The sequence below is a fragment of the Hippoglossus hippoglossus genome, chromosome 5 (assembly GCF_009819705.1).
Source record: "Hippoglossus hippoglossus isolate fHipHip1 chromosome 5, fHipHip1.pri, whole genome shotgun sequence".
NCBI lineage: Eukaryota > Metazoa > Chordata > Actinopteri > Pleuronectiformes > Pleuronectidae > Hippoglossus > Hippoglossus hippoglossus.
Window position 1 is genome coordinate 21,269,122 of NC_047155.1, and position 11,295 is coordinate 21,280,416.

At 42.3% G+C, this 11,295-nt stretch overlaps 1 protein-coding gene and 1 long non-coding RNA gene across 3 annotated transcripts in view; one reads left to right on the plus strand and one right to left on the minus strand.

Moving 5' to 3' along the window:
• The window catches only part of LOC117761346 (A disintegrin and metalloproteinase with thrombospondin motifs 9-like), a 47,326-nt gene that overhangs the window by 11,243 nt on the left and 24,788 nt on the right, over positions 1 to 11,295 (minus strand). For both annotated transcript variants that reach the window (XR_004613818.1, XM_034585151.1), the window contains exons 27-30: positions 11,086 to 11,247; positions 10,627 to 10,803; positions 5,668 to 5,838; positions 2,962 to 3,138 (exon numbers count right to left, since the gene is read on the minus strand). Coding sequence is in view for 1 of the 2 variants with exons in the window: in XM_034585151.1 (XP_034441042.1) it covers positions 2,962 to 3,138; positions 5,668 to 5,838; positions 10,627 to 10,803; positions 11,086 to 11,247 (687 nt within the window). In the remaining variant the exon portion in view is untranslated. The remainder of the gene's footprint in view (positions 1 to 2,961; positions 3,139 to 5,667; positions 5,839 to 10,626; positions 10,804 to 11,085; positions 11,248 to 11,295) is intronic.
• Positions 3,028 to 6,028, plus strand: LOC117761349. The gene is made up of 2 exons (XR_004613820.1): positions 3,028 to 3,148; positions 4,610 to 6,028. It is a non-coding gene; the product is annotated as an uncharacterized LOC117761349 (long non-coding RNA).

The window sequence follows — 11,295 nt, forward strand, 5'->3', positions numbered from 1 at the left end:
CAGAGACACTTGGTGTTACGACTGAAGCCTCCTCCAGCTGGTCTTCATCACTCTTTACACACTTGTCAAACAACTGAAATGCCTCGAACTGCTGCTCTCACTTGTGCTGTGCTGCGGTACAACAGAGGAATGAACCTTTACCCTGCATGATGGCTTCTGAAAGGGATAGTTCACCAGAAAATTAAAATCCACTCATTACTCCCTCCATACTGCTCCTGTGGTGTCATCCAAATGTCTGTAAGCGGAGAATATTAGAGGTAATTTGGGCTAAAAACATGGTGTAAATGACCTTGTTTTGAGGCTTACAGACACTTGGATGACGCCACAAGAGCAGTACAGAGGCATGTAATGTTTTATTGTTGTTTTTTTACGTTTGAAGAATTGGTCACCATTTACTTCAGTTGGATTGGATTTGGCTGCTACACTGTTTACCACTTGGACTCCAGAAGTGTTTTGTGGACTCAAAAACTTACTGATGTACAGTAAGACATTATTTTTTATGCCAGTGACAGAAACACATGGTGAATGTTAAATTCTACCAGGTGAACTTCTGTAATCACCTCCAGCCGTTAACTGGGACACCCAGGCAGGGAGCTCCAAACACTTCTCCACATAATTAGGCTTCCCTTTCAGAAAAGACATCTCACACTGATCAGTGACCCAGATTCAACATCACTCCAGCACAGTGAGGAAGAGACTCCTGCTGCAGCTGCCTGTTCTAATAATCCCAGCTCTCAACAAGGAGCTGTAGCCTCTGGCCTACACAAAATTGCTGAGCATTACTCAGCAGGAATGCAGCCGTTTAATATAGCCTAGGTATGACTGCTACCTTATATTAAGCAGTAATACTCTTTCACATCAAGTCCTCTCAGAATCGATGTAGGTTATAGATACGTGGTAATATTTATGCAGACGATACATTTTTGACTAAAATAGACAGTAAAGAAGTAAGTGGAAACTGTGATTGACAGCTACTACCGTCCAATGGGTGCAGGTCTAAGGTGTAGGTAGGCGTGCAGTGTCCTCGAACTCTCGGTCAGGCTTCACCCCCACCCCACTTCCAAGTAAGGTTACTTTTGTTTTCAAAAACCAAGATGGCTCTCTGCAAACTGCCACACTCGAGGCTCCAAAACAGCAGTTCACAAACCGTTGGGTGTTGTCTCTGTGGTTGCCCCTTTATTTATATTAAAAATGTTGCTAATAACTGATTGGTGCATGGACAAACGTAGTATCATCTATTTGGAACTAAGACCTGCCCACTGTTGAACCACGAAGGGGGCACAGATTCAAAATAGAGGAAAAAAACTACAGATAAGTCTATAATTTATTAAACAAAATAACCAAAATAGTTTGGCAAAAAACATTGTATGTGCTCATATTGGACCACATCGTACAAAGAAGCAAACTGAGAAAATTGGTTTTCAGGGCGTTAAATTGAATTTAAAGGGCCCATATTTTACACCTTTCTGGGATTTAATTTGAGGTATTGGTCCCTCTAAGATGATATATCAGTGGTTTAAAGTCGAAAAAACTGCTGCAGTGTGTATTTCCATGTCCTCTCTTCTGCCTCTCTCTGGAGCTGCAGACAGAACAGGCTGTTTTCGCCTGCCTCTTGAGCCCCTCCTCTGATTGGCTGACTGCACTTTGAGTGACACCCGACCAGGCCTATCACCGGGCTCATTCTGGCACATTGACATTCTCTCTGGTAAACACAGCTGAAAGTCATGTGGTTATGTTTGGGTACAGCTATAGAAGACCAGCAAGTTCATGGTCAGTAAGTTACACCGTCCTCATGTTTGTTCAAGTTTTAGCAGGACAGTCGACCAATGTAGGTGTAACGTCCTAAGTTACAGTACGGAGTTTCAATACGGAGTAACATCTAGGTTACTCCGTACTGAGCACACCGACACGGCACGTCAGAAGAAATAAAACATAACCGCTGGTCTCGAACAGTAACGTTCTTAGGAGGAATGTGCGAGGACACATTCTCTTCCTTGCATCCCTCCACGCTGCAGTGTTTCTTCAGTGTTGCTTGTTGTGGTTAGCCTGTGGTAGCTAACAAACTGCTAGCTCAGCAACATGTCTGCTTAGTGTCAAGTTTGGTGAGGAGGGGTGGTGGTGGTGAGGAGGCTGGACTGGTACCGGCTGGGTGGGGCTGAGAGACGAATGCGATCCCATATGACTCATATGGGGCAGGAAATGTTTTTACCATAAAAAGTTTTACTGTTTACCAAGTGTTTGTCATTCTCTGCTCATAAAAAAGAGTCTAAAACAGCAACTTTAGGAGCAAAAACCAGCCTTTAAACTTGAAAGGAAATAATAATGTGACATTTATCGTTATAATTATTGATTTTGATATTAACGTTTATCTTGATGTAATTTTTGGCCATATCTTCCAGCCCTAATTCCTCAGTTCCTCAAAAGTGTGCATTCACTCAGGGGTGTTACAACAAAGTAGGAGAAGCAAGCCATTGCTGAGGCCCTGAGCTGGGATGGGGCCCCTGAGGCCCTGAGCTGGGATGGGGCCCCTGAGGCCCTGAGCCACCTCTGCTGAAAGCATGCACTGGGGAAAGCATTAACCACATTAACCGAGAAGAGCAAGATTAAGATGGTTAAAGGTTATAAATGTTGATTTCAATACATTTTTGGTTAATTATCCAGCCCCACCGGAGGCCCACAAAATCCTCTCCTCCCCTCCTCCTCTCCTCTCCCCCTCTCCTCTACTTCCCTCCCTCTTCTCTCCTCCCTCTGGTCTGAAGACTAAAGGCATCAACTCATACTTCAGCAGTTATGACAGAGCAAACTCATCCCCGCCTGCTACACACACACACACAGGCACCGTGTCGGCAAACACTGTTATTCTCTTCTCCCCTTCTCCCCTCTCCCCTCTTCCCCTCTTCCCCTCTCCCCTCTCCCCCTCTCCCCTCTCCCCTCTCCCCTCTCCTCTCCTCCCTCACTTACCGGCTGCCACTCTCTTTCTCTCCAGCGGTACCGGGAGGGACAGTCAGCGGCCCGGCAGCTCTGGCTGGATGCAGGTCTGGAGCGCTGTGAGCAGCCGCTCTCCTGAGGACTGCGTCGGTCTCCAAGCTGACAGAAGACCTCCCGACGCTGGAGCCCGTCTCCACAGGACGCAGAGCACTGAGGAGAAGTAAGAGCTTTTTAAACTGGAGATTTTACACCTTTATTACCTTCTTTTAAACCAGTCTCACTTATAGTCCCGTTATATTGTAAACATCGCGATACACAACACGCCTCATGGGCGATGGGAACGGCATTTCTACTTTAGTTAATACTTAAGTATTACAAGTAATTTTGAGTAAGGTTACTTCTTCTTATTATACTATTATAATTAACTTTAGGTGATGTTATTTCTTCTTTATTAAGTTTTTAAGCAACATTATTTCTACTTTATTAAGAATTTTGAGTAACCTTAAGTAACGTTATTCCTACTTTATTAACTAAATGTGATGTTATTTCTACTTTATTGAGTATTATATGCAATTTTAAGCAAAATTATTTCTACTTTATTAAGAATTATAACTTAAATTAACTTTATTTCTACTGTATTAACTTAAAGTAACGTTATTTCCACTTTATTAAGATTATAAGTAACTTAAGGCAGCTTTTCTACTTTATTAAGTATTACGTAATTTTATTTGCACTTTATTAAGTATAATACGCGATTTCAAGCAACATTATTTCTACATTATTAGCTTTGTGGTATTTTCATTTTTTTACGAGTTGGATCACTGATTCCTTTTAAAGGAATAGACTCAACTATTGAGTTTTATTCTTTATTCTATAAACATGTATTATTATGATTGATTTACAAATTTTGTGTCATTTTACTGAAACTTTTATTGAACTTATAATGCTCACGTTTATATCCAAATGTTGCTTATGTTGAAATATATTTTGATATGTAAATGCAGATGTTTTGATTTCTCTGTTTTTGCATTACAGTGCTTCTTTAAACTTTTTCAAAATAATTAGGCATTTGTAATAAGGGCATATGTGATCTTAAAGTAAGTGCAAGCCTCCATTTTCTTATTTAACTCATATAGTTGATTATCAAATAAAACATTTGTCTTGTTTTTTTATACACAAGCTTGAAGCCTCGAAAGTAGTTTTGGCCGTGTGTTTTCTCTTTGCTGCAGCAGCAGTGTTTTCAATGAAAGTGTTTCCTGCTGTAATGCAGAACACGTTTCTACAGAGAACTCAAGGAATGAGAGAGGGATGAGGAGTCGGTTCTGTTCAGCTCAGTCAGGCAGGAATAATCACATGACTGTCTAACGTTCATCTAAAATGTGTTGTCTCATCAATTGTGAGAATTACATTTTTCTGTTTGTCTTTTATATTTGTCTTTTCTCTTGGTCTTTTCTAACAGAGGTGCTGTTGACGATTGCTGGAGATCTACATGACAAGCAAATTACATAATTTGAACAAGATAATCATACATTTACTGTATACAGATTTAAAGTGTGTGTGTGTGTGTGTGTGTGGGGGGGGGGGTGATGTGATGAAGGTGATAAAAGTTTGTCTATGTTTGTGTGTGTACATGAGTCAGACCTCCATCACACCACCACAGCTACAGCTCGTGTTTTTTCAGGTTTAAGGAGGAAAAGATAAACACATCCAGATGATCATCAGTGGTGAGATCAGACAGCGGCACTGGAACCATGGCAGAAGAGTTCTACCAGAATCCGCGTACACCTCAGTGTGTTGCAGGAATCAACAACCCGTCCTTCAGGGTGTGACACAATGCAACATATTTCACTGTATATTATCTGTTCTGACATCTAAGCTGCTGAACCACTATAGGTAGCGTGTTGCGCCATGGGTAATCATGCTGCGCTTGGCTAGGAGAATCATTTTCTCTTGGCGTGTGTCCGGCTGCACAGCTGTTCAGAGCAGACGCACATCCTCTCTGACGTATGGAGCACATATGTGGCTCTCCACTCAGACTCTTGGGGTGAATTCAGGCAGACAGAACATGAGAAAAGAGACAGGGAGAGAAAACAGAAATTAAGAGCAAATGGAGGCATAGAAGAAAGGGGGATGAGCCACAGTGCATCCAGCCGCCCAGGTGCAGTCGTGAGTGGCAACGATGACGTTAGCGAACTGGCTCTTCTGTAGGGCTTTCAAAGACAAGACCAACATGTGGTTTCCATTGGGAAAGATAGAGAGAAAAAAAAGTGAAGGATTGAAAGAGGGCTTGAGAGAAAGAGTGGATCAGTCGAGGGGAAAAGAGAAACGGGGAGAGGGAGGATAGAAGGGACAGAGAGGAGAGAAAAGTGAGGGTCAGAGGAAGAGAAAATTGACATCAGATCAAAGAGGTGTTCAAGTCCTTCCTGTTGTCCTTCGTACCGTTCTGTTGTGTCACAGTCGCAGGTTTATATTTCCTCAAACCTCTGTATGTATCTGCCCCAGGCCTGTGCAACACTCCAGCAACCCACCGAGTGATAAATGTGTGAAAGCACCCTGCCTTAGTTAGTGGCCTGGCATGATGCATAAATACAGTCAGGTTTCTCTGCAGTCGGTTTAACACGTATACACAGATCTGCCTGCAAGCTGATAAGCATTAAAGTGGAATGAGGGAGAGAAAAAAGAAAAGGAGGCAGCGTGAGAACAAGCGTGGTGGAGGAGTGTTTTATGGCAGGGTCCCACCTCTCCCCAGTTGCCAGTCTTCCACTTTGGGCATCGTCTGCCTCGGCAGCGCCTCTGCTTGCCGGGTTTGGGGGACAGGTTCTGGCAGTTCTCTTCGGTAGCGGTGCGGCTTGATCCGGTCACACAGCTCACCTTACGGGACTTGAAGCCTCGTCCGCAGGAGGCCGAGCACTGCAAGATGTCAGAGGAGAGGAGGGGGTAAACAGAAAGGTATGCTTAGTGCAAAAAAACCCGGTGAAATTGTTTATTCTTCATATATTTGCAGTTGAATAAATCTGAATCTACATCTGCTGTAATTAAAAACAAGTTTATTGATCAGATAAATGTCGAAATGTTATTATGTGTACTTCTTTTGACTCCAAAAAAAAAAAAAGCAAAGAAAAAAAGAGCGATCCGCAATCTAGTTCCACGTGGACAGCAAGTCCAATGGCAGAGCGTGCCCGATTACCCCGGCAGTAGTTTGTTTCACCTCCGGGTTCACTGAGTTACCAAAGGTCTAACTCAATGTGACAGGCAGACACACACACACACACACATAGCAGCGGCATTACAGGAGGGAGTGGAGAGGGGCTGGACCGTGCTTGGATAATCAAAGGGGGGCGTTGCATGCAGGGATGGATGGGAAGCGACAGGCTCAGAGTTGAACGGGTACGTGGCCCAGCGTGCAGTGCTGTCCTGACCAGCGAGGGACTGTACCGGACAGGAACACGCCGTGACCTCTCACCCCATTCACTGAGGAAGACGGTTAGTGAGGCTCATGAAAGGAGGGACTAATAAAATGCTTACTGCTTCTTTTTTTTCTAAAATCCAGGCACCCTTCACACACCAGTTTGTTTTGTAGTACACTAGATTTATTAAGATTACTTGTGTTGTTCAACTAATAAAGACAACAAAAAAATAAAGGAAATGAATTTGATTAATGTTGTGTGATTCTGTTGTGCTTGACTTTGAATAAAAATGACAATGACTGTGTTTTTTTAATGTGTTTTCTATCAAAAGTGGGATATAAATCATAACATATGTGAGAGGCAGACGAACCTCATGGTTGTAATAAGCAACTGAAAGTGTCAAAATATCAAATATTACCACTGACTGTAAGAACAGATATCATATTTTTAATGGTATTGCCAGAAATGATGACAATCCACATTTTTAATGGATGAGCTGTGGAGAGTAACTAATGAAGACTCCCCAGTATAGTTTCAAATCGCTATAGGAAAGTGTTTTACAGGCTCCCAGGCTGTTATTCTGCTTAAATGTCACGTCTTTCTCAAACAGTTCAATATACCTTTTTACAAGGGCTGTCCTGCTGCTGTGATGCCCTCACAATACCTTGGGAATCAGTGCCCCCACTCAACCCCCACCTCCACTCCACCACCCATGCAGGGCTCATTAACTTTGCCCACAAGTTCTCCGGGGTTCTGTAATTATCCAGTGCAGCGCACTAATACAAACATCGCTGCTGCTGGCACACACTTGACCTCAACATTTCCGACTTCATCGCGTAATGAGAAGTGAGCGCAATTTCATTTACATCAAATAACGCCACATGCAGCGTTGACAGTGTCAATCGCCGATCTGACCTGTTTGAACTGACATCCAAAAGCAGTTCACAGGATTATTGCAAACACAAAATGCTCAATTCATATATAGATTTATTTATTTTAAGATTTATTTAACTAAATCTGCCTATTTCCATCCTCAGCACAGTGTTAGGAAATCCTACTGATCTCTTTGTTTTGTTTTGTTGTTTTTATTCCTGGATCACAGGCAATTTCCCATAAGTCTGTCTGTGCTGACAGGATGAACCGGGAAGGGGCCCCTCCCTAGATCAAACGGGACCCTTGACCTGCCAATACACCACCGCATTGTCTTGCTGAAGCCCCCTCCTCTCTCTTTAGAGTCACTGTCACGGGCCCCCACATTGGTCAACTGTCATCAACCCGTATTAGAATGGTGTAGAGGGGGCCGGACGAAAGGGGGCCAAAGGGTGCTGGCGACTTCATAGCTAAGCACGCGTCACCAGGCGTCCCAGAAAATTGCCGCCGGGGCAGGCATTAAGAGTGAGTGAACACAGTAAATGAGATGAGAGCTATACATTGAGGCTTTGTCACCACGGGACAAAGATTTACCTTCAGGGAGGAGGCTTTGAACTTCTGACACAGACGGTAAAAAGCAGGGTCGCTCAAAGAGGTCAGCAGAGGCCCTGACCGCATAAAATAACACAGATATTGCTCAGTGATTTGTGCATTTTCATTCAGGAAAAACACCCCATTGAAAAGAGTGGCGGGGAGGAATGCTTCATAAGCTGTTTGCCAGGCATCTTGTTTTAAATCCATCAGCCAAAGTCGAAGGTAAAATTAAATGGTAAAGGATGTTTCCCCTTCCACAAACACAGTAAACAATCCTCAGTTAAATATTTCAATAGGGGATGAATGTTTTTAAAAGTTGGTACTTGCATAAGTTGTCTCACTTTCTGATGTTTTTGGACAACCAGATGTCAGTTGTGTTTTTTCCCCTTGTTCTTAGTTTGCTGTGACAGTGGCCCGGTCACTGCATGTGATAAAAATGTTTTGATTAAATAGGAATGAAGAAAAGCCTTGGATGGTACCTCTACTTCACTTTAATCGTAACCTTTTCTGGAAATGAACAGAAATCCAACAAATCCATAAAAAATTAAATACTGACATAACATTATAATGAAGTAACAATAAATACAAGTAATTACATAAATATACAGAAATCTTCTTGAAACACAGACTAATACTGCCATTTGTGAATAAGAGACATACAATATACTTATTTCAAGAGCCTGTTGGTGTGGAGTTTGTGTTATACTGCAACTGAAAAATGAAACTACATACGGTATAGGATGTGCTGCGGTAATTCTGTGATTCAGCCTCGATCGGACCTTACGCTGCTGTACAATCACAAAGTCACGTGGGAGTCATTACGAGTGATAGCTCTCATTTTAAATGATGTGTGGTAAAAAATGTTAACAGGCCCTTAAAATAAGGTGTGATGTCAGTACAGACATTTATGACCAGGAAGAGTCAACTGGGTGGGCTCTGGGCTGCAGCCAAAAGTTGCCCCTAACCACAGATTCTGGATCAGTTTTCACTGTCAAGTTTTCAAACGAATGGTTTAAGCAACAAGGTGGGAGATGACACACACACACCCTGGATCTGTGTTTAGGGCCATCAACTCCACTGGATAGCCTCAACAACTCATGCTTAATCGTAGCCAGCCAAAATCCCTCCAGGATACGGCAGGGGGGCAATCATAGCAGAGACTGAGGTAGACACATTAGGTTGGCTCAGAATAAGAGCTCTGGATACAAAACACTATTAACTTCCCCTGTGGTCACAGGTGTCATGTGTTCAAAATATGACATTTTAACAGCCCATTCTCTTAAAGGTTAAGCACGGTGTTTCATGGACATTCAAAGACAATTAAACATTATTTTAACAAATCTGTGATAAGACTTTAGCATTTAGCTGATCACTCTGATCAATCCACTAACTGCTCATGGAAAGAAATAAAACAAATACAGAAAAAGGCAGCATCAAAAAGCAATGTGCCACAATAAACACCTAACTGACCAAAGTGTGATGGTTCATAGTTGATATTGATATCTCCCTTGTTTTGGCCAAAGCACCACTGTAGTGAAGGGTATCATAGTTTGATGGCTAGTTGAGTTGTGTTTAGTTCCAAGTGAGGTATTGTTGAGCATAGCATATTTAGCAACTCCAAGTACTTACTGTACAAAGCAAATATTAACTAACACAATATAAATACACTCATATCAAGCACCTTTGGAGCAGAGAGCTTTAAACCTATTGTTTTGGCCACACTAAAAAAATCTGGGTCAAAACCCTCTGCCAAACTGGAATACAATGGCTATTAGTTCTAATTACCACAAACTCTGTGAGACACTTTATTTTACAGTGCTGGTACAGCTGCTGTTGTTGGTGTTTAGTACTGATACTGGACGTTTCAGGGACTTCTGAGTCAAACATTTTCCTTCTTCCATATTAATGTCGTTTTTTGGGGCAACAGGGAGTAAATGCATCAACTGTAAAATAAAGTGTCTAAATATAGGATTAGTAACTTCTCTATAAAACCACATGTGCCTTGAGACAAATTGAATTCTTAATACAATAGCCATTTCTAAGATGTATATAGTACAAAGATGTATAGATAGTACACAGCCCATATACAGTCCTATATAAGCTGGCGCTTTCAATGTTCACAACAGAACGCCAAACTATACTGTGTAGCACCGCATATTTGGAGATTATGGGCCATTCTTTGGATAATAAAAGAACAAGGCATCATACTGTATATTCCTGATATACAAAAACATTCATCAGTATTTGCATATGAACAACGATTGGCTAAATGTGCGAATACAAAGAGCTAAGACACAAAATAAATCACTTTTTAAAGTTAATGCTATATACAAAAGAGAAAAAGAGAAAAAATATCTTAATAAATTATCTTTAAAACAATATTTTACAAAACTAACTTTGATTGTGATATGAAGTGATCCTGAATTTTTCAAATACGTACTAGTACACGGCTCATCAACAGTTTTATGGTAACTAGGACTGACAAAGAAAAAAGGTTCTTATGGTCACAACTGTCACTGGAGCATTTTGTGATGATGACTTTTTTTTGGCATATTGCAGGCGAGTGTGTCTTTGCCATTGAAGTGCAACAGAAACAACCTTTACGAATGTCTTGAGGAAACATTGACCAATCACAGGAGCCAGAGAGGGAGCGGGAAGCGGAGGGGGGTTAAAAGTTAAAGTAGAGTGGGAGTGTGGTTTCTCCAGCACAAACACACTATAGTCATCCTGCCCTTGTAAGACTGTTTGTGAAAGAGTAACACTACAGGTATTTGAAATAAAACGTGAGGTTGAAAAACAAGATGTAGAATATTTTTTATGAGCGTACCGAGCTCCATGGGTCTGTGCTCCAGTGGGGGCTAGACGGGCATGGCTGAGTATTGCACTGCTCGCGATCTGGTGGCTTGTCGTGGATCTCGCAGCTCAGGTCGTTGAAACGCTCGCCGTTTGGACGCTGACACACCACCAGCCTCGTCTTGATCCCACCTCCACATGGCTTCGTGCACTGAAGACAGACGGAGAGGGGAGAGGTTGTGTTTTACAGATGGGTATGGCGACGAGGTTTTGGGGTGTCAAAGAAATAACAAGGGCCATTTTTCACATGAAAAGAGAGAATGGAGAACCTCTGATTTGTAAACCTCTGATTTGTATACCTCTGAGTCAAAGTAATTATTCAAGCACTAATGAGCATCTCAGAGTTTATACTTTACTGTCTAAGCTCCACATGTATCCATCTCTGGGCCACAGTAAGCTGTGATCTCATACAGTAAAGTGGTGTCTGTCTTACCTCTCCCCAGTTGCCATAGATCCACTGCGGACATGGCCCTGACTCACAGGATCGTTGCTCACTGGGCCGACTGCGATCCTCACAGCTGTTGGCAGGGTAGCCGTTCTCATCCTGGCACACAACCACACGGCGCTGGAAACCTCCTGCACATGTGCTGGAGCACTGGTGTTAAAAAGAGAAGAATGTGCACGGTCAAACAGGTGGTTCTCA